The 22,205-nt window shown below is 40.6% G+C and overlaps 4 protein-coding genes across 4 annotated transcripts; all 4 read right to left on the bottom strand.

Annotated features, from left to right (window-relative positions):
• Positions 1–969: 969 nt before the first annotated feature.
• On the bottom strand, positions 970–4,587 carry ankrd39 (ankyrin repeat domain 39). The gene is made up of 5 exons (XM_039013439.1): positions 4,498–4,587; positions 4,018–4,145; positions 3,810–3,913; positions 3,494–3,697; positions 970–2,113 (listed from the first exon to the last, which is right to left on the bottom strand). The coding sequence occupies exons 2-5, from the start codon at positions 4,115–4,117 to the stop codon at positions 1,967–1,969; spliced, it is 555 nt and encodes a 184-aa protein (XP_038869367.1). The 5' UTR covers positions 4,118–4,145; positions 4,498–4,587; the 3' UTR covers positions 970–1,966.
• Positions 4,588–4,860: 273 nt separating this feature from the next.
• On the bottom strand, positions 4,861–5,437 carry LOC120062867 (progonadoliberin-1-like). The gene is made up of 3 exons (XM_039012935.1): positions 5,296–5,437; positions 5,056–5,178; positions 4,861–4,874 (listed from the first exon to the last, which is right to left on the bottom strand). The coding sequence occupies exons 1-3, from the start codon at positions 5,435–5,437 to the stop codon at positions 4,861–4,863; spliced, it is 279 nt and encodes a 92-aa protein (XP_038868863.1).
• A 344-nt stretch (positions 5,438–5,781) lies between these two features.
• LOC120062866 (BTB/POZ domain-containing protein KCTD9-like) lies at positions 5,782–12,834 on the bottom strand. Its single transcript, XM_039012934.1, has 12 exons — positions 12,787–12,834; positions 9,534–9,655; positions 9,386–9,429; positions 9,211–9,307; positions 9,020–9,078; positions 8,794–8,922; positions 8,559–8,626; positions 8,377–8,472; positions 8,122–8,271; positions 7,907–8,012; positions 7,670–7,803; positions 5,782–7,419 (listed from the first exon to the last, which is right to left on the bottom strand). The coding sequence occupies exons 1-12, from the start codon at positions 12,832–12,834 to the stop codon at positions 7,303–7,305; spliced, it is 1,170 nt and encodes a 389-aa protein (XP_038868862.1). The 3' UTR covers positions 5,782–7,302.
• A 3,154-nt stretch (positions 12,835–15,988) lies between these two features.
• On the bottom strand, positions 15,989–20,560 carry LOC120063213 (beta-centractin-like). The gene is made up of 11 exons (XM_039013438.1): positions 20,387–20,560; positions 19,442–19,506; positions 19,246–19,321; positions 18,945–19,070; positions 18,654–18,778; positions 18,160–18,376; positions 17,930–18,022; positions 17,620–17,794; positions 17,433–17,494; positions 17,244–17,284; positions 15,989–17,149 (listed from the first exon to the last, which is right to left on the bottom strand). The coding sequence occupies exons 1-11, from the start codon at positions 20,432–20,434 to the stop codon at positions 17,047–17,049; spliced, it is 1,131 nt and encodes a 376-aa protein (XP_038869366.1). The 5' UTR covers positions 20,435–20,560; the 3' UTR covers positions 15,989–17,046.
• Between the last annotated feature and the right edge of the window lie 1,645 nt (positions 20,561–22,205).

Below are 22,205 nucleotides of genomic sequence, written 5' to 3'. Positions count from 1 at the left end.
AAGGCGTCAAGCACTCCTCCAGCATCAATTCATTTTTTTTGTGTCTCACAAATGTTCTTTGTGATCCGAACACCTCAAACTTAGATTTGTCTGTCCATAACACTTTTTTTTCTCCAATCTTCCTCTGTCCAGTGTCTGTGTTCTTTTGCCCATCTTAATATTTTATTTTTATTGGCCAGTCTGAGATATGGCTTTTTCTTTGCAACTCTGCCTAAAAGACCAGCATCCCGGAGTCGCCTCTTCATTGTTGACGTTGAAATTGGTGTTTTGTGGGTACTATTTAATGAAGCTGCCAGTTGAGGACTTGTGAGGCGTCAGCTTCTCAAACTAGACACTCTAATGTACTTGTCCTCTTGCTCAGTTGTGCACCGGGGCCTCCGACTCCTCTTTCTATTCTGGTTAGAGCCAGTTTGCAATGCTCTGTGAAGGGAGTAGTACACAGCGTTGTACGAGATGTTCAGTTTCTTGGCAATTTCTCACATGGAATAGCCTTCATTTCTCAGAACAAGAATAGACTGACGAGTTTCAGTAGGAAGTACTTTATTTCTGGCCGTTTGCGCCTGTAATCGAACACACAAATGCTGATGCTCCAGATACTCAACTAGTCTAAAGGAGGACAGCTTTATTGCTTCTTTAATCAATCAGACAACAGTTTTCAGCTGGGCTAACATAACTGCAAAAGTGTTTTCTAATGATCAATTTGCCTTTTAAAATGATAAACTTGGATTAGCTAACACAACGTGCCATTGGAACACAGGAGAGATGGTTGCTGATAAAGGGGCTCCGTACACCAATGTAGATATTCCATTAAAAATCCGCCTTTTCCAGCTACAATAGTAATCTACAACATTAACAATGTCTACACTGTATTTCTGATCAATTTGATGTTATTTTAATGGACAAAAAATTGTGCTTTTCTTAAAAATAAAAAAAACAAGGACATTTCTAAGTGACCCCAAACTTTTGAACTGTAGTGTATATACGTTTTATTGTCACATACACTGGATAGGTGCAGTGAAATGTGTAATAAAGATGTTAATAATATAAAGAGTGTTTTATTCAGTTTAATGAATGTTAACAAGAGAGAGACAGCAAATATTTTAACTCCAAACCATATATTTACCTAATTATTGAAAGGCAAGGATGTTGGCCAAGTAGCTACTGTCAAGTCCAGACATAAGATGGAATTTTTCCCTCTCATGTCCATAACCAAACATAGAAACAATAAATCCATTCATTTACACATTATACAAGTCTTAGACATCATAACTGATCAGACAAAATGAGAGATTTTTCATAATATAATGTATGTGGTCAAACTAAAGCCAACTCATTTGCTTGATTAATCCTATTTTTGTTGAGGCTGGTGCTATTTCCTTTGTCCAAGGAAAATCCATAGGCTGCAGAATTACTTCCTCCCAACACACTCATACACATTTCAGTCTCACACCATATGGAATGCCCTCCCACCATATGGAAAGCCTCTTCAGTTCCACAACGTTCTATGAAAAAACAGTAGAACATGAAGCAAACTACTGCCAGATTCATTTTTAACCCCATCAGTTTTTCAGTACATCTTTTTCACAGACGTGCACTTGCTCTATGGCTCAAAGCAGCTAGTACAGACAAACAGGCGCATGCTACTGCAGTTATCCAAGGGCCATCCAGACCTAACAAATTCAGGGCCAGGATGTCAGGATCAGCATGCCATGGCATTTTGTGAGTGTGAACATGCAGAAACAGCTAGTTGACAAAGTAAACCAATTGCTGGTAGACTTGCTCCCCCTGCTGGTTGAGAAAGAACTACACCAGATAACATCAATCCCTTACCAGCCAGTTTAGGTGGGGACCTTAAGAAAACAAACACAAAACAGCTGAACTCAAGTGACTGCCTCACTGATAAGCTTCTAGTTAACCAGATAAGTAATGTGTTGTGTTGACTTTGGTTAAGCTGGGTGTCCCTGTGTTATTGTGGGGGTTCCAGGAGCTCCTTCAGATGTCCATCTGGTGCTAGCTGGTAAGGTACCTGGGACTTCTTGTTTGTGTGGCTCCGGAGGGAGGGACAGCACTGGAGAAGGAGTCTGCAGACATCTTCATGGCTCTGCTCTGCAGCCTGCTCCCTTCGTCAACACACACCATCGTAAGTGATACAACTACAGCAGGGATGGGCAACTTTGATGGGGGTGGGGCCCACAAAAGATCTGAACTCATGATGGGCCGCAGTGGCTCACGGGTCTGTGTTCCCACATCCATAACCCCACATGCAGTCAGAGCCAGCCCCAAGTTACATTTAGTTGGCGAGGAGAGAAAATAATTGTAGTTTTCCAGCTCATTTCGTGCAATTCTACATATTTTGACATATTTGCTGTTTTTAATATCATATCTGAGTGACAGTGACAAATAAAATCAATGGAGTCCCCCCCCGGCCGGTAATAGCTGGCTAGACTAACTTACCAATCTAAAACATGGGCTAATTGAGTGACTGTCAAGACTAATCTCTCATGGACCGATTCACAACTTTCGCGGGAATTTTACTTCTGGGTAACCGAGATTAGTCAGTGACTGACATAAGAGAAAAACTGCTGATGCACAACCAAATTTGGTCTTCACATCTTATTGGATTTGCAACATTGCGGAACAAATTGTATTTTGTCAACTTTATTTTCTAAATAAAAATTATAAACTTAAGACGAAATGGCATGTACAAAATGATTGGCACCGCGGGGCTAGTACTTGGTTGCACATCTTTTGGTCAAGATAACTGACAACAAATGCTTCTTGTACCCATCAAAGAGCTTGCTGCACCGTACTACTGGCAATGTGGGCTACTCTTCAGCAACAAACTGCTCTAATTCTTAAACTAATTCTTAAACTCCATAGGTTTTGGATGTGATTCAGATCTGGACTCTTCGCTGGCCACTCCAGAACAGTCCAATAGTTGGTGGAGGGACCACTCAAACATGGCAGGTAGCCTAGTGGTTAGAGCGTTGGGCCAGTAACCGAAAGGTTGCTAGATCAAATCCCCGAGCTAACAAGGTAAAAATCTGTCATTCTGCCCACAGTTCAACCCACTGTTCCTAGGCCATCATTGTAAATAAGAATTTGTTCTTAACTGACTTGCCTAGTTAAATAAAGGTTAAATAAAAAATAGCTCAGGGGTGCCAATAATTTTGCCCATGCCCAAACTTAAGTTTTAATAAAAAAATAAAATTGTTTCTTCAAATGTTGAAAATCCATTAACAACGTATGGTGACAAAACGTTTTTGTTTTTCATTTAAACTTATTTGAGAAGAAATAGGAAATTATTTAAGTAAAGTGCAAGGGTGCCTATATATTTGGCTGCAACTGTATTTATTTAAAAAAAAATCAAAGGAAAATTGATCCGTGGGCCACCAGTTGCTCATACCTGAATTACAGTATTGCCTTACAACATAATGCTGCCGTTATTGCTTTTGTATTATTTTCCTTTTATAGCCATTGACTAGTACTGCACCTTATGTAAAGGGGAGGATCCATCACCATCACATAGCTGGGGATCTGCCCCATGGTGAAGCAACAGCTGGACCACGTCAAGCTGTCCACAGTAGGCAGATCGGTGAAGAGGAGTGGCCCCACCTGGCGTCTGAGGGTTGGCACATGCCCCGCTCTCCAGAAGGAACTTACATACAGACTTATGCCCACTGCGGCTGGCATAGTGCTGAAATAAATCACAACCATTCCACATAGTTAGGAGGATCAGTTCAACTCAGCCAAAATGTGTTACCAAATATAGGTGAAATTATAATTTTTGCCTTTGGAGACATCCTCACCAGAGCAGTGTAATTGGCTGAGTCTCTTAGGTTAGGGTCTGTACCCTTCTTGAGAAGTGATTTGACCCTCTCCAAGTCTCCATCCATTGCAGCAGACCAAATACCTGTAATATCACTCAGACTTCACTCATTACAGCTCCATATCTGTTTTGTGATCCATTTAACCAGGCAAACCGTTCATGAGTATGAAAGTACCAAATATAGCTACCTCTTTCAAAGTCCATTTCATCCAATGTTTGGTGCGCACTGGGGGACGCAAGTTGGTGGGAACAACACCTAACGTTACATTGATGGCCTCCAGACGACATTGCAGTCTTCAGTGCAGTTGTCTATGTTCTTGTAAAAGAAACAACGCATTTGAAAAACAAATGTTTTATTTCTTATGTCTCGATGTCTGCCGAAGTTTGTAATGCTAGCACGAAAATAGAGGAAACGTTGCACTCAGTAGCTGGCTTCCAAGTCCCACTACTGTACCTTGCTAACGTTAGCTAGCTAATGTTGTTAGCTACAGCTAGCTAGCTCTCATAAGTAGCTAACACAGATGCTAGCGAAAACAGGACGATTGTCTGCAAACGTGTCCCTAAAGTAACTGAGCTTGAGTTTAGCTATTTATCTGGACATTCTAGGCTCAAAGCTAATAATCTTGAACAACCACCACAGACTGTACACAAAGACTTGTATAACTAACCCGTGATGAACATGTGTACACAGGAACTCGACATTAAAGCCATGCTGTCAACATTTTCAAAATAAAGGTTTGCTACAAGAGTCAACAACGTAACTCATACTGGCAATCATTTGTTGGCATTTATTTTTTTATTTTTTTAACTAGGCAAGTCAGTTAAGAACAAATTCTTATTTACAATGATTGCCTACCCGTCATTGTATTTTGACATCGTGTTACACTGTTTTAAAGCCATACAATGTAATATGCGATCTAGCAAAAATTGTCACCCAACAAAGACACCACAAAACACAATGATGGCACCGCAATGTTTAATAGAGTTAGCTAGCATACATTTGCTATATATTATTGAGTCCACTTTGTCTGTCAGCGAGGTTTGCCTAGAAAAAAGCAAATGAAAAACATTACTTACAATTTGGATACAAATTGTTTAAAACATTGAGAAAAAAAACATACATTAAAAAAAGTTGCAATATTTAACTACCAACACAATGTCCCTTTATATTCAACTTCTGGGTAGTTTCTTGAAGGGAAATGTATATTCAAAATTGTAAATGTCACTCACAAGTAATGCCCTCAGTCGGTACATTTCAGGATGAGGTGAGACATCAGCACAGCCAAACAAACTGCAAGATGTGTCTATCTTCGGAAGGTCTTCAGCCATCTGTAGAATTGTCATTTTAACTAGATTTTACAATGCAAATATAGGAACATCCCTTCCATCATTGGATACTTTACCATCACAACCTTTAGTAAAAGACCTAGCTACTTCTGCTTCCATATTATGAATAGGTAAAGTACTTACATTGTCCAGGGTGTCAGACAGGCTGTCAGTCACTCTTTTCCCCCCTGGGTTCAAGACATAGGACCAATGTTGACAGCAACCCTGTGACACTAGAGCCGCTACCAAAAGCAGCAGCAACAAGACCTTTTTCTCTTCCATTCTGCAAAGTCAGCCTTATTACTTTAGGTAAGCAACTCAGGTGTCTGAGGTTTTATAGGCAGCTTAGTTCCCATGTGCCACACCCACCAGTTCCATCACTGCTGCAGGAGGACACGAAGTGGATTACAGTAAAAGGCTCCACTCAAAAATATATTACAGAGCAGCTTTAAGCACCTCCAATTCAGGCACCACAAATAGCCTTTTAAAAGCTTAACACTTTGGGAATGATTGTGCACTTTTACAGCAGCAACGATAAAATGAATTAGGCACATGGTCTTTGTGTTCTTCTGGGAAGTTAGTGAAAAGAAAACAGTATTTCATTTGTAATTACACAGTGGCTTTTGTTTATTGAAATACATTTTTGTGCAATAATTATAGACAGGGGAGGAAGAGAAACACCCCAGTCTTGAACTAACTTTCATTCCATATTTCTTCAATATGTTATATCAAAATAAATAACCATTGTTCTTTTCTACAAGGTCTTGATACTGACGATCTCCACACTCAAGGTGCAATATTCTTTATGATTGCCTTCATTATCACGACAAAAGAGTACCTACTGTGGAATAGAGTATAGAGAGAGAATATTGCATCTCAAAAAGGTTTCAGCTACACCTAGAAAACAATTCTGCAGTCTTAGACTGGTAAAATACAGTCTTTAAACATGCAAAAAAAATCTTAAACAAACTGAGATTGTTAAAATCACAGTCCAGCAGTGATAATGTTTTGCTATCCTTATAAAACACACAAGTTTTGTAAGCACTGGAAAAAACAAAAAATAAATTTAAAAAAAACACTACAAGCACCACATTCAACTTTTTGGTGTCCTGCGAGTAAGTAAAACAGAAGTTAGTGAACAAAATGTTTAATTTAAGACAGATTTGTGCAAAGTATAACTTCAAAACATGATTGAATTATATGCAATTCATTGTGATGTGAGTGTTGTTATACAACCATCTTCCTCGTACAAGTAGGTGATCCACAAGCTTGAACATGACAGTAACACTATTAAAAAATATCTTATTCACTTTGATTATTTGCTTATCATATTTGGATATGATGAATAATGGTTTTCATACAACAAGAGGCAAAAACCACCATGAAATGCATGCAACTAGATATAAATCAGAAAGCGGTAAAAAATAAGGAGGTAGATTGACAGAGAACACCAAACAACACAAGAGGCAGCTTTTGACTTCAGTGATTATCAAGGAAGAGTACATTGCATTCTTGAAATTCTGTTTCAACAGCCACAGTATTATAAGAAAAATGAAATCCACAGCATAATTAGGTGGTGCAATAACAGCAAACTCTTTTGCCATTTTTATCATGCTACAGTATGGCTTTGGCTTAGAAAAAAAAAACATTATCCTAATCATAAAGCATATCTGGCATAAAACTAAGTACATTGATAAGAATGTACAGTCCCATCATGCCCTTATATTGTTACTTTAAACCTTCATGCACTTACTAGTTTAATAATCTTTGACTTTCAGAGATGTTGCGTTAAATAATCAAGTGTGTATACATCTAGAATTTAAAAACAATAGTAATAAGGTAGGATTGAATCCAGACATAATAGTAAACATACATGAAATATTTTGGTTTTGGGGATAAATAAGGAAAGGCAGGTAAAAGCGTCCACTACATAACAGAAACAAATATCCCTGAATGTGCTCTAGTGCAAATTATTTAAAGCTAGTATATGAGCTGGAATGCCAGGGATGTGCATAAAACTACCTGTATTGCACAAGGGTCCAAGAAGCTTGAAAATAGGGGTGGGTGGGATTGGCTGGCAAATGAAGACCTTTGCCAGGCATCCATGAGATTAACCAGCCTGAACCCAGGTGGAATGTGCAGGAGAGTTATCTAACACTCTGAGACATGTGCAATGCAGTCAGCATCTCTTCAAAAATGGCCCCCTTCACGTTGGACCCTCTCAAGTTGGCCTCTTGTAGGTCACAGCCAGACAGATCACAGTTCTGTGAGGAGTAAAACGAAACTCAACAGTCAGTATTCTTGGTACTAACCACAGTCATTATTCTTGGTACTAACCTTAGATGTCATGGTAATAAAACTGTAATAATACAGTTATTTTAGGATATACAACTTAATGGTATCTAACTGACAAACCTTTAACAACAAACTTAAAATGATTACAAGAGTAGTCTAATTCTATTTGACTTAATTTTTTTGTCTCAAGATTAATCCTCTTAAATGCCCTCAGCTTACCTCAAGATCGGTTCCTGCCAAAGTGGCACCCCGCAGGTTACAGTTCTTCAGCTTAGCATTTTTGAGAGTGGCCACACGCAGGTTAATTCCGGTCATCTGACTTCCCTCCATGTCAACCCCTTTCAGATTGGCACCTAATAAGACAGAAATTAGATGTTCAACACCAAAGGTTATACAAGTGTTATCGGTTCCATATTTCTCATTCCTCTTATCATACAAATCAATTAGAAAGCTTACCCTCTAAGTTGGCCTTGAGTCCAGATGGGTCCTCAAAATTGCATCCTTTGAGAGACGCCCCCTCAGCATTTGAACAGAGCATCTTCACACCCTGCAAGTTAGCACCCTAAAACAGAAAGACAAAATCAGTCCGTACAAAATACTGCTCACTTCTGAAATGTTGACACGGTGTAACGGGTAGGTTTCATAGGCTAGTGAAGGAGCTATGGGCTCACATCGAGGTTGGCCCCAGACAGGTCAGCGCGCTCCAGGTTTGAAGAGCATAGATTGGCATGCGTCAGGTTGCAGCGACTCAGGTTGGCCATCTTGAAGTTGATGTAGCGCAAGTCGAGGCGAGAGAGATCAGCACCACTGAAATTAAGTCCCTTGTGGATAAATGTATTATTTGTCAGGTTCACGTGTCATGTTAGTTAGACTGCATCTAATGTTCAACAGTGCGTTGTCCTTGTTGCAAATGTGTTGCGTTTTACCTGACAGCGGAGCTCTGATTTGGTGGGTGTAGCCAGCAGAAACCGAACAAACTCCTTGCGAGAGATGGGAGAGTGGTCCTCAGGTGTCTGGTTATTCTGGAGAAAAGCATGGGGTGACATGGATCAATATGCTGTGTTGAAATGTAATAAATCATTTGAAATATGTAGCTTGAGTTCTTCACCTTTATTGCTACTTCCAACTGCTCAGCAAGCTGCTCAATTCCAAAGAAACGGGCCTCCTCCAAAACCCCTGAAATTCACATTTAATTTACTGATTTGAGCTAATATAATAATTGTCAAGATTTCAGAAATCTAAATACTGTATTCAACATGCACAACTGAAGTGTTCTCATTCATCTGTGAGCAGTATCATAGAATAAAGGTAATGAAAGTTCTGGCTGTAAATGCCATACATACCAAGTAAATTGATTCCTTCATTGATAATGAGCTGGCCATGTCGCAGGTAATTAAGAATAGGCTCGAAGTATTCTGGGCTGCGATCAATCAGGTAAGCCCCACATTCATCCTGCTTGTTACCCCATACAGCTGCAGAGCAAGGATAGAGGGGACATCATTATGTGTAAATCACAAAAGAAAAGGTAGCAGGGTTAGTGGTAGATGTGACAGACTTAATTATTTGTACCTTTCTCCCGAAACATGTGAGCAAGCATGCTCTCTGGCTCCTTGCTGACCAAGGTGCTCCTGTAAAAAAAGATCAGTTTGTGAGGAAAGAAGTGCCCAAAGGATAAAGTGGATGGCAATAATACTGAGAGAGATGTTCATTTGTGACTTCTGATGTTCATAGACCATGGAAATAACTCCTCCATTGCTTACCGTGTGGTGGTGAAGAGACGCCCTCCAATATTAAGCGTCAGCCAATCGGTGTGTGCCCCAGGCCGATCGTCTCTAGCCCTGACATCATTCTGTGGGTCTAAGATAATAACAGTATTCAGAGGGATAACTCAAACCAAATGGTTTGCAAGGAAAGAATTAGAGGACACAAACTCACCAAAAAAGGGGTCTCCCTCTGAGACATACAAAACATCATCATCCCTATAATAAGAAGAAATTGTAGAGAAATGAATACGCAATATTGGCAGGAGTAAGGACCTTCCAAGTGCATGAAACTACAAAGTGTTGAAGGAAGTTAACAATACCTGATGAGCGCTATGTCATCTATAAGACCACCTTTTCCATTGTATAAATTACAGGCTCTGATTCCCAACTTATTGGTTGCTACAGATAACAGGTCAGTCAAGGTCCCATACACAGCTACAACCTAATAAAGGAAAACAGTTATTGTCACAAAAGACTGATTTGGGCAAACCCATTATTTCTTGCTAACTTAAAGATAGACTCAGCAATATGACATGATGACACACAGCTAGAGCACTGCTTATAGACAGATAACAACAATAATAACAACAACAAAGTTCAAAACTACAAAGACTGCCAGGAGTTAGCGACTTAACTTTAGTCAACTCTGAGTTCAACTCGGGATAACTGGTCATACGAAAGTGGCTCACCTTTTGGTCAGGTAAATTTCTATGGCAACGAATCCTTCAGAACTAACCTGCTCTGGGGCAGCCTAACTCCACTTACTCCGAATGAAATTGAATGAAATTACTAAGCCGTGAGTTAAGGACCAATGAAATCAGATTCCCTCCATCTTGCAAAGAGTCATCATCCCCTTCATTTGAGGTAGACAATGGATGAAATATTTTATTAATAAACATTTTTATTTTGTGTGTTAAACTTCTTATGGCTGCAATCCCGCTAACGGGATCGATATGACAACAGCCAGTGAAAGTGCAGGGCGTCAAATTCAAACAACAGAAATCTCATAATTAAAATTCCTCAAACATACATGTGTCTTATATCATTTTAAAGGTAATCTTGTTGTTAATCCCACCAAAGTGTCCGATTTCAAATATGCTTTTCAGCGAAAGCACTACAAACGATTATGTTAGGTCACCACCAAACCACAATAAGCACAGCCATTTTTCCAGCGAAAGATAGCAGTCATAAAAAGCAGAAAGAGAAAATGAATCACTAACTTTTGATGATCTTCATCAGATGACACTCGTAGGACTTCATGTTACACAATACATGCTTGTTTTGTTTGATAAAGTTCTAATTATATAAAAAAAATCTGAGTTTACATTGGCGCGTTACATTCACTAGTTCCAAAAAAATCAAGTGATTTTGCATAGCCACATCGTTTCAACAGAAATACTCATCATAAATGTAGATGATAATACAAGTTATACACATGGAATTATAGATATACCTCTCCTTAATGCAACCGCTTTGTCAGATTTCAAAAACTTTATAGAAAAAGCAAACCATGCAATAATCTGAGACTGCGGTCAGAACAATAGCCAAATTAGCCGCCATGTTGGAGTCAACAGAAACCAGAAAATACATAAATGTTTCCTTACCTTTGATGAACTTCATCAGAATGCAGTCCTAGGAATCCCAGGTCCACAATAAATGCTTGATTTGTTCGATAATGTCCGTTATTTATGTCCAATTAGCTACTTTGGTTAGCGCGTTTGGTAAACAATTCCAAAGTCACAAAGTGTGTCCACTACAACGTGACAAAATGTCCAAAAGTTCCGTAACTGTCAGTAGAAACATGTCAAACGATGTACTGAATCAATCTTTAGAATGTTGTTAACATACATCTTGAATAACGTTCCAACCGGAGAATTACATTGACTTCAGTTGAGCGATGGAACGGAGCTGCCTCTCACATGAACGCACCTGTTCAATGCGTGGTCACCTCATGGCAGTGGTGAATCATTCCTGTCTCCTTCGGCCCCTCTTCACATTAGAGTCATCAGACAAAGTTCTATTGACTGTTGACATCTAGTGAAAGCCGTAGGAAGTGAAAACTCATCCATATCTCGCTGTAATGTCAATGGGAGCTTGGTTGAAAATCTAGCAGCCTCAGAAAAAATCCAAACAGGAAGTGGAACTTCTCAGGTTTTTGCCTGCCATATGAGTTCTGTTATACTCAGAGACATAATTCAAACAGTTTTAAAAACTTCAGAGTGTTTTCTACCCAATACTAATAATAATATGCATATATTAGCAACTATGACTGAGGAGCAGGCCGTTTACTCTGGGCACCCCTGTGCACCTTTCATCCAAGCTACTCAATACCGCCCCTGCAGCCATAAGAAGTTAAAAATAGTCATGTTAAAATATATCACATTACACATTTAGTAAACTTCACACAATCTAACACTTTATGTATGACTTAATAAAAAATAAATAGGTTTGGGGAAAAAGATGCTTGTGCAAAGCACACCAAAGACGGCAGTAACTATAATAATAAGTAATAAAATAAAGACGGAACTTCTAAAAGTGAGAGCCTGCTGAATTTGCAAGACAACTTTTCTTTCATTTTGATTTCGAAACAAATGAAAATGTGGCACTGTCTCAATGAAGGGTTTGGCATTCGTGAGAAAATTCTAGGTGGCATTCAGCCTTCTCCCTACAGTTTTCAGCCATTAGCTTCGCCCACGACTGGCTCATGTGAACTACAATCCCGATGCTGTGTTTTGCATAGTTATGGCTGCCCCCCCACCACCCATCTGATGAAACTACACTTCCCGAGTTACGCTTAGACATAGGTGTTTGGTGCACGTTATATAGCTAATTATAAACTGGGTGGTTCACACCCTGAATGCTGATTGGCTGACAGCCGTTGTACATCAGACCGTATACCACTATGTCAAAACATTTCTTTATACTGGTCTAATTACGGTGGTAACCAGTTTATAATAGCAATAAGGCACATCTGGGGTTTGTGGTATTTGGCCAATATATCATGGCTAAGGGCTGTATCCAGGCACTCCGCGTTGCGCAGGAGAACAGCCCTTAACCATGGTATTTTGCCATATACCACCCCCCCAGGCCTTATTGCTTAATTAGCACAGGTGGTAACCGCTTGTCTTGTCTGTTTTCCGCAAACAAGCGCTGCAACATGGAGATATTCAGTGTGGGAACACTAACCCTATCAAGGTATCAATTAAACCTTTTATTTTTATTTCTTGCTGATATGTAAAATAAGGTCCTTTTATGTTTCATACTTAAGTATATTTAAAACAAAGTACTTTGACTTTTATTCAAGTAACGTTAGTATTTTACTGGGTGACTAACTTGAGTAATTTTCTATTAAGGTATCTTTACTTTTACTCAAGTATGACAATTGAGTACTTTTTCCACCACTGACGTTAGCTAGCTACACAAATTATGGGCCGCATAACTTCGATGCAACTAAACCAGTTTGTTTGGACATTTGGCTGTTAACGTTAGTGGCTTAGTTGCGTCGAAGATGAGGCTGTATTAAATTAGCTAGCTAGCTAACGTTAGCTCAATAGCTAAACTAACTTTACGCACCTTGCCATTTTTGGACGTCCCGTTCACAAAAACAGTAACTCTTCTCATTCTTAGTAATAAGCTTTAATACTAATTCTAGAACAATGAGCCCCAGAAGGATGCTCCAGAGGTAGCTAGCTAGCAGACTTGACAGTTTGACGAAACAGCAAGAAGACAACCTTGAACATTGGTTAACTCCAACCAACCAACCAATGGAATGGGCCTATTACTTAGGCATTAAGCCTCACACCAATCAAATATTGAAACAGAAAGTAGGTGAGCCAATCAGAGGCCATCATTGGGTGCAATCGTTTTACAAGCCGCTGCGTGCCGTCAGTAATACTTTAAAGTTCCAATGCAGCCGGTTTTATCTCAATATCAAATCATTCCTGGGTAACAATTAAGTTCCTTAATGTGATAGTTTTCAATTCAAAATGTTAAAAATTAAACAAAAATAGTTTACCAGCAAAGAGCAATTTCTCAAGCAATAATTGGCCTATTAACTAATTTGCATCACCAGGCAGGCCAAAACACTATCCCACCAGAAATTTCAGGCAGTCTTTTCAAAAAGCTCTTACACTAAAAGGGTATTTTCATAATTTCATTTAGTTAATAAATGAAGTATATCTGGTGCTGTCCACATTGTCCACACACTCTGCAGACCACACACCCATGGTAGTTACTAAGTAGAATCCTTGGGATGTCCCTACCATAACCCGTACCTAAATATTTTCAAATCAATGTTTATTGGTTGCTTACACAGATTTGCAGATGTTATCGCAGGTGCAGAGAAATGCTTGTTTTCTAGCTCCAACAGTCTAACAATACACAATCCAAAAATAAATTGAGAAATATCAGAACGAGCAATGTCAGAGTCCGGTGTGTGTGTGTATACTCAGCAAAAAAATAAACGTCCTCTCACTGTCAACTGCGTTTATTTTCAGCAAACTTAACATGTGTAAATATTTGTATGAACATAACAAGATTCAACAACTGAGACATAAACTGAACAAGTTCCACAGACATGTGACTAACAGAAATTGAATAATGTGTCCCTGAACAAAGGGGGGGTCAAAATCAAAAGTAACAGTCAGTATCTGGTGTGGCCAGATACTGACTTTGTTTTATTGCGCTGGCCACATCTGCAGTCTTCATGCCTCCTTGCAGCATGCATAAGGCACGTTCACGCAGATGAGCAGGGACCCTAGGCATCTTTCTTTTGGTGTTTTTCAGAATCAGTAGAAAGGCCTCTTTAGTGTCCTAAGTTTTCATAACTGTGATCTTAATTGCCTACCGTCTGTAAGCTGTTATTTCACAGGTGCATGTTCATTAATTGTTCATTGAACAAGCATGGGAAACAGTGTTTTAACCCTTTACAATGAAGATCTGTGAAGTTATTTGGATTTTTACTAATTATCTTTGGAAGACAGGGTCCTGAAAAAGGGACTTTCTTTTTTTGTTTATATACTGTACCAGTAAAAATCTTGGACACCTACTCAAAGGTTTTGCTTTATTTTTTACTAATTTCTACATTGTAGAATAATAGTGAAGACATCAAAACTATGAAATAGCACATGGAATCATGTAGTAACCAAAAAAGTGCTAAACAAATCAAAATATATTTTTGATTCTTCAAAGTAGCCACCCTTTGCCTTGATGACAGCTTTGCACACTCTTGGCATTCTTTCAACCTGCTTCATGAGGTAGAATGCATTTCAATTAACAGGTGTGCCTTCTTAAAAGTTAATTTGTGGAATTTCTTTCCTTAATGCATTTGAGCCAATCATTTGTGCTGTGACAAGGTAGGGGTGGTATTCAGAAGATAGCCATATTTGTCAAAAGACCAAGTCCATATTATGGCAAGAACAGCTCAAATAAGCAAAGAGAAACAACAGTCCATCATTACTTTACATCATTATGGTCAATCAATAAGGAAAATGTCAAGAATTTTGAATCGTTCTTTTTCAAGTGCAGTCTCAAAAACCATCAAGAGCTATGCTTAAAACTGGCTCTCATGAGGACCGCCACAGGAATGGAAGACCCAGAGTTACCTCTGCTGAAGAGGATATGTTTAGAGTTATCAGCCTCAGAAATTGCAGCCCAAATAAATGCTTCAGAGTTCAAGTAACAGACACATCTCAACATCAACTGTTCAGAGGAGACTGTGTGAATCGGGCCTTCGTGGTCAAATTGCTGCAAAGAAACCACTACAAAGGACACCAATAAGAAGAGACTTGCTTTGAACAAGAAACACGCGCAATGGACATGAGACCGGTGGAAATTTGTCCTTTGGTCTGGAGTCCAAATTTGATATTTTTAGTTCCAACCGCCGTGTGTTTGTGAGACAGAGTAGGTGAACGGATGATCTCCTTATGTGTATTTCCGACCGTAAAGCATTGAGGCGGCAGGTAGCCTAGTGGTTAGAGCGTTGGGCCTGTAACCAAAATGTTGCTTGATCGAATCCCTGAGCTGACAAGGTAAAAATCTGTCATTCTGCCCCTGAACAAGGCAGTTAACCCACTGTTCCCGGGTAGGCCATCATTGTAAATAAGAACTTGTTCTTAGCTGACTTGCCTAGTTAAATAAAGTATGGTATGGGGGTGCTTTGCTGGTGACCCTGTCTGTAATTTATTTAGAATTCAAGGCACGCTTAACCAGCATGACTACCACAGCATTCTGTGGTAGTCACGCAGTAAAAAGCACATGACAGCCCGCTCGGAGTTTGCCAAAAGGCATCTGAAGGACTCTGACCATGAGAAACAAGACTCTCTGGTCTGAATGCCAAGCGTCACGTCTGCATGAAACTTGGCACCATCCCTACGGTGAAGCATGGTGGTGGCAGCATCATGCTGTGGGGATGTTTTTCAGCGGTAGGGACTGGGAGACTAGTCAGGATCGAGGGAAAGATTAATTGAGCAAAGTACAGAGAGATCCTTGATGACAACCTGCTCCAGAGCTCAGACTGTGGCGAAGGTTCACCTTCTAACAGGACAACGACCCTAAGCATACAACCAAGACAACGCAGGAGTGGCTTCGGGACAAGTCTCTGAATATCCTTGAGTTGCCCAGCCAGAGCCCAGACTTGCTCCCGATCGAACATCTCTGGAGAGCTCCCCATTCAACCTGACAGAGCTTGAGAGGATCTGCAGTGAGAATTTTATTCAAAATCTTAAGTTACATCAGTGTTGATAATGTATTCAGCACAACAAAAATAACCACATAGCAGAGTGCACAAATTTATTGTAATGAAACACATTTTTCTTTCAGCAATACTGTTAATTTTAGTGTTAGTATTTGCTTGAAGGAGTCATTATACGAGCAGGATATGGTCACACGGTTCCTCTTGAAACAAAAATATACATATTTTGATATAAAATGAAGTCAGTAATTCCAATTCGGTTTAGATTGCAAATATCCAGCAGAAAACATGACAACCAATCCATTATCATGTCAGCATACCTTTTGGTGCAGTTTAAAAGTTCAGATTAGAGGAAGTAAACCATACCAGTTTGGATAATATTCTCGAATGTGACAGTGCTATTAACTCATATGGTCCACTCAAGATTTAATATTAGTCCCCTTACAATGTTGAGTTAAATGATGAACCAATCAAATATTTAATACAATTTAGATCCACTTGGGTTTGAAATAAGGGAAAGTTCTCCTCAAATTGCAACATCTGTAAAAAAAAATTATCCATCAGTGTCATCTTTCAACAGTTGAATATGAAGCAACACTTTTAAATGGAGTCGGTGTAAGTTATAGTACACTGGGTCATATTTTAACATTTCCTTTAAACTGTCTCCATTCAGACTGTGGGAAATAAGGAGACAACTTTAACTAGTTCTTAAGGTATATTTGCACACTGTTTAATGTGCCACAGTAACAACGCCCAAAGGTAAAAAAAAAAGTCTTAATTGAATCTATCAAAGTAAAGCAGAACGTTCACCTTCATTGTCATTTAAGTGATGGATTTTATGGGGCATAACACACAGAATACAGAATTTGAATAAAGCAATGCAACTTAGCCTTGAATGTGTTAAACAAAAAAAACAAAAAATCCACAATATCAAGAGATGCAACTTAAAGCCTTGTCATTGGGGCAGGTTCTGGGTCTGTCTGGTAAATGCTGGTCAACACTTTGCCAGTCCTAGCCAGTTTCCCCGTCATATGGCGTGTAGGGGAGTCAGTAGATGGCATGCCATAGGGAGTCATGGGCTCTCCCCATCAGGGGGTGTGGTGGATTTTTTTTGTGGCAGAATAGGAGCACCGCCAGTCTCTTCAGAAGGTCTTCCGATGGATGGCACGTGCTCGGTCTTCCTCATACTCCTTCTTTGAAACCCACATCTTCTTGAAGGTGTCCAGTGACGCAAGGATGGAGCCCCTTAAAGCATACAACAGAGGATCATTACTGTCCATTACTCTGGAAACAGACTAATGTTTAATCTGAGTGTGGCTGATCACATGACGTTACTTACCCTATCCACGTGGAGTAGAGTCGTTCTTGAGGTGCAGAGATCTAACAGAGTAAAACAGGGAAATAAACTGGCTGTGAAACAGCACAACTAGTTCAGAAATATGTTGCACCAACATTAAACATACATTGAAATTGCTGCTCAGTGCGCATACATAGGTAAATACGGCGCCAAGGTTAAGGCAGCAAATACCTTTATTTTCACATCTTTAGGTGCCAACTTTTTTACTTCACTTAACAACCGGTCACCAAAACCTTTGGGACAGAAAAAAAAGAATTGTAAACAGGGAGAGTAATACAATTAGCCAATGCTGAAGCAGTGGAGTTTGTTTGCTACAGTCTTCAATATGTAATTGGTGGGACAGGACTCTAGTCCATACCTTTGAGGAGTGTGGAGCCCCCAGAGAGAACAATGTTGGAAAAGAGTGTACGTCGCAGGTCCATGTCGGACTTCTGGATGGCAAAAGCAAGAACTTCGTGGATTCCTTCACTCTCGTCCCCTATCAGGTCTGGACGGAAGAGGAGCTCTGGGGCTCGGAACCGAGCAGGACCAATCTACACAGGGGATAACAAGCTGTCAATTCTTCAGTAAAATACAACAGCTTATATGTTAATGTCAAAGTAAGTAGTAATATTTAACTTCCAGAACACAATCTTAAACATTTTGAGAATGTATCTAACATGACTCACATCCAATGTGCTGCCATCAGGAAGAGTGTACTGCACCTTCTCAGTCTCCAAGGTCTCATCTTTTTGTGGGTTCAGTGAGAGGTAGCATGCTCTCTGCAGAGGTAAACAATTAGGGTGACAGGCGTCAAGGACAAAGAATGAAACAAATAACAGGACTGATAGTGTCTTGAAGATTTATACAACTATTTGCCTTGATCCCATCAAAAATACAACAATTTCCTCATCCGTACCTCTTTGATAGTGCGCACAACCTCAAACTCAGCTGAGGTGTGGAAGTCATAGCCTTCCTTGCGCATTAGCAGGCGTAGGTAGCGTGAGACATCACGTCCAGCAATGTCCACCCGCATGATAGAGTGAGGGATGGCAAAGCCTTCATAGATGGGCACAGCATGGGTTACCCCATCACCAGCATCCAGCACCACTCCTGTTGTCCGGCCTGTGGCATATCTGCAATATCCAAAGAGACATTCAAAACGGTTGTTTTGGCTAATGATCATTTTCACATCGCTACAGTTACTAATGCATTACATGTCATATTAACCTGGGGTTTCCTTAGTTGTCACTAGCTACCACAGCCATAGGAGGGGTTTTATGACCTATATGGCTGTGATAACTAGTGATGACCATTTACCTCCTCTGGGAGTGAAATCTTTTAATGTATTGGTATGCCCAACATAAGGCTGGCAAACAAGAGACAAGATATCTAGAGGAAAAACAAACTCACAAGCTTAATACTGCCTGCATGGAGATGAAGAGCGCTGGTACATTGAAGGTCTCAAAGAACACCTCTGCTGCACGCTCCCGGTTTCTACTTGGGTTCAAGGGGGCCTCTGTCAGCAGCACAGGATGCTAAAGGACATTAGGAGAAATGCAAAAGAAAGTCAATGCAGTGAGACAGTAAAAAAAACACAATCAAATTCATATTCACTTCAAGAAGCCCTGAGAGAGAACACCAGCTCTCATGATCAAATTAAAAGTATCCATAATAAGTGTCACAGAAACCAGAGAAAAATACCTCTTCAGAGAAGGTCTGTAGTTGCTCCTTAGAGTACACATATTGCCAGATGCGCTCCATGTCATTCCAGTCCTTCACAATACCGTGCTCCATTGGGTACCGCACAGACAGGAGCCCCCTGTGTTCCTACAACCACATGGAGAGATAAAGTCTTGGGAATAGCAGCCAAAGTACTATATTTTGTTTAAAAATACAGATTTAGTGTTAATAACAGCCTACCTATAGGCATACAGGCCCATAAAGCCCTTTACATTATCAGTGACACAGGGCCAGAGGCATCGGTCTTAGTAGAGCACTGTACCTCTGCTTTTGGGCCAATGAAGAGATCTCCTTCCAGAGCACCTGCCATCACCCGAACATGCTTTGGACGACCCACACTAGAAGGTAAACACATGTATCATTTTACATACTCTTTTCATTCAAACAAAGCATTTCAGTCAAATACATTTAAGTATTTAATATTATAGTGTTGAGATGGCTGTAGTGTTTGATCTTACTAGTTTGGGAAGCAGTATTTGGGGATCTGGTCTCCTGCAAAACCAGCTTTAACAACACCGGAGCCCTGAAAGAGAAAGTAAGAAAATGTAGGTCCATGCAACGTCGGCTACATGTATTAACTAATTTATTATAGGGACTGAGGGCGTCTCTGGCCCCATCTGTTCATCCTGTTTGTACAGTGATATCAGTCAGTAGTCATGAGACAGCGCTGAGGGGCAGCACTGGCCTATTGTAAACTACTGGATCAGACCCCAATATCAGTAGTAAAAATATGCTATTCCTTAATTCTTGTACTCTAATGCCTTGCATTAATTACGATCAGCAACACAATGATGCATAAGTAAATTATTCTTTATTTTATTTCACAATGATGCTGCTATCAAGTAGCCTGAAGAGAAAGGCTGTTAATAATCTAGCCTAACGTTAGATGATGCGCTAGTTTCCTAACTCGTCCTTTCTTTCATAATTGACGTTGGCTAGACTTCTTATTTATAGCTAGCTAGCAAACTAACCTAACTAGTTGAAAAGTAAGATACATTGTTTTACTCTGTGAGCTACCCATAGTTAGCATACTGCATTGGGATGGATTGGTTGGGGATGCAACCATCTAACGTTAGCTTGTTGTTAGCCTTGGTCATCACCCTTCCCGTCTCACAATGCTATGGCAGGTAGCTAACTAGCTACTGACTGAGTCGCAAAGCTAGTCAGTGGCTTTAGCAAAGATATTTGATCTCTGTGGCTTTAGCTAGCTAATCTTGTTAGCTAACCATCTATTCTAGACAATAAGAGGGTTTGCAAAAGCATACTACAGGCTAATCAGCTAGCTAACTAACTTGAGCTATAAACAAGACAACGACCACCACCCATTGAAAAGCAAACTAACGTTAGCGACTTTTCGGTTACCTTAGTTACCGTTACATTTACCAATGATGTTGGCTACTTACATTATCAATAACCACAGGCTGATTTGCTATTATATCGTAGGACTCCATGGTGATAACCTTATAGATATAGGTCCTTTATGAATCCTTTTTTCCTAGCATTGTAGTTAGCTGATTTCGCCTTGTTATGTGGCGCAACGATGCAGATATAAATGTATAGCTAGATAGGCTCAGCTATTATCCGCCCACTCTATGTACAACCACACAAGCCAATCGCAAGCCATTGGAAGTAAAACGGTGACGTATGAAGCTTAGCTAGCAACAATAGGGGGCACGCAGTGGTGTAAAAATACTTAAAAGTTCTACTTAAGTAGTTTTTTGGGAGATCTGTACTTTACTTTACTATTTATATGTTGTACTTTTACTCCATACATTTTCTCGGACACCCAAAAGTACACTGCTCAAAAAAATAAAGGGAACACTTAAACAACACAATGTAACTCCAAGTCAATCACACTTCTGTGAAATCAAACTGTCCACTTAGGAAGCAACACTGATTGACAATACATTTCACATGCTGTTGTGCAAATGGAATAGACAAAAGGTGGAAATTATAGGCAATTAGCAAGACACCCCCAATAAAGGAGTGATTCTGCAGGTGGTGACCACAGACCACTTCTCAGTTCCTATGCTTCCTGGCTGATGTTTTGGTCACTTTTGAATGCTGGCGGTGCTTTCACTCTAGTGGTAGCATGAGACGGAGTCTACAACCCACACAAGTGGCTCAGGTAGTGCAGCTCATCCAGGATGGCACATCAATGCGAGCTGTGGCAAGAAGGTTTGCTGTGTCTGTCAGCGTAGTGTCCAGAGCATGGAGGCGCTACCAGGAGACAGGCCAGTACATCAGGAGATGCGGGGTGGTGGCACTGGGATCCTCATCTCTCCCAAGTGGACATTCTCTCTTTCTCCCCTGACCCATCTGTCTATCGCCTCCTTTGAATTCCATGCTGTCACATTTACCAGCCCTTTCAAGCTTAACATCCTTATCATTTATCGCCCTCCAGGTTCCCTTGGAGAGTTCATCGATGAGCTTGACGCCCTGATAAGTTCCTTTCCTGAGGATGGCTCACCTCTCACAGTTCTGGGTGACTTTAACCTCCCCACGTCTACCTTTGACTCATTCCTCTCTGCCTCCTTCTTTCCACTCCTCTCCTCTTTTGACCTCACCCTCTCACCTTCCCCCCCTACTCACAAGGCAGGCAATACGCTTGACCTCATCTTTACTAGATGCTGTTCTTCCACTAATCTCACTGCAACTCCCCTCCAAGTCTCCGACCACTACCTTGTATCCTTTTCCCTCTCGCTCTCATCCAACACTTCCCACACTGCCCCTACTCGGATGGTATCGCGCCGTCCCAACCTTCGCTCTCTCTCCCCCGCTACTCTCTCCTCTTCCATCCTATCATCTCTTCCCTCTGCTCAAACCTTCTCCAACCTATCTCCTGATTCTGCCTCCTCAACCCTCCTCTCCTCCCTTTCTGCATCCTTTGACTCTCTATGTCCCCTATCCTCCAGGCCGGCTCGGTCCTCCCCTCCTGCTCCGTGGCTCGACGACTCACTGCGAGCTCACAGAACAGGGCTCCGGGCAGCCGAGCGGAAATGGAGGAAAACTCGCCTCCCTGCGGACCTGGCATCCTTTCACTCCCTCCTCTCTACATTCTCCTCTTCTGTCTCTGCTGCTAAAGCCACTTTCTACCACTCTAAATTCCAAGCATCTGCCTCTAACCCTAGGAAGCTCTTTGCCACCTTCTCCTCCCTCCTGAATCCTCCTCCCCCTCCTCCCCCCTCCTCCCTCTCTGCAGATGACTTCGTCAACCATTTT

Source organism: Salvelinus namaycush, chromosome 18 (genome assembly GCF_016432855.1).
Source record: "Salvelinus namaycush isolate Seneca chromosome 18, SaNama_1.0, whole genome shotgun sequence".
In the NCBI taxonomy this organism is placed as follows: Eukaryota; Metazoa; Chordata; class Actinopteri; order Salmoniformes; family Salmonidae; genus Salvelinus; species Salvelinus namaycush.
The sequence above is the reverse complement of the archived record's forward strand: the minus strand, read 5'-3'. Positions and strand labels throughout refer to the sequence as shown.

Coding starts and splice junctions, on each gene's coding strand:
- ankrd39 (XM_039013439.1), bottom strand. CDS start 4,117: ATGTCGTCTGGAGGCCATCAATGTAACGTTAGGTGTTGTTCCCACCAA. Junction 3,914..4,017: donor TGAAATGGACTTTGAAAGAG/GTAGCTATATTT, acceptor GTGATATTACAG/GTATTTGGTCTGCTGCAATG. Junction 3,698..3,809: donor CAGCCAATTACACTGCTCTG/GTGAGGATGTCT, acceptor GATTTATTTCAG/CACTATGCCAGCCGCAGTGG.
- LOC120062867 (XM_039012935.1), bottom strand. CDS start 5,437: ATGGAAGAGAAAAAGGTCTTGTTGCTGCTGCTTTTGGTAGCGGCTCTA. Junction 5,179..5,295: donor TGACACCCTGGACAATGTAA/GTACTTTACCTA, acceptor TGTAAAATCTAG/TTAAAATGACAATTCTACAG.
- LOC120062866 (XM_039012934.1), bottom strand. CDS start 12,834: ATGAGAAGAGTTACTGTTTTTGTGAACGGGACGTCCAAAAATGGCAAG. Junction 9,079..9,210: donor CGTCTCTTCACCACCACACG/GTAAGCAATGGA, acceptor CTTTTTTTACAG/GAGCACCTTGGTCAGCAAGG. Junction 7,420..7,669: donor TGGCAGGAACCGATCTTGAG/GTAAGCTGAGGG, acceptor TACTCCTCACAG/AACTGTGATCTGTCTGGCTG.
- LOC120063213 (XM_039013438.1), bottom strand. CDS start 20,434: ATGGAGTCCTACGATATAATAGCAAATCAGCCTGTGGTTATTGATAAT. Junction 19,071..19,245: donor TCATTGGCCCAAAAGCAGAG/GTACAGTGCTCT, acceptor ATGTGGTTGTAG/GAACACAGGGGGCTCCTGTC. Junction 18,023..18,159: donor TTGTGCGCACTATCAAAGAG/GTACGGATGAGG, acceptor TTACCTCTGCAG/AGAGCATGCTACCTCTCACT.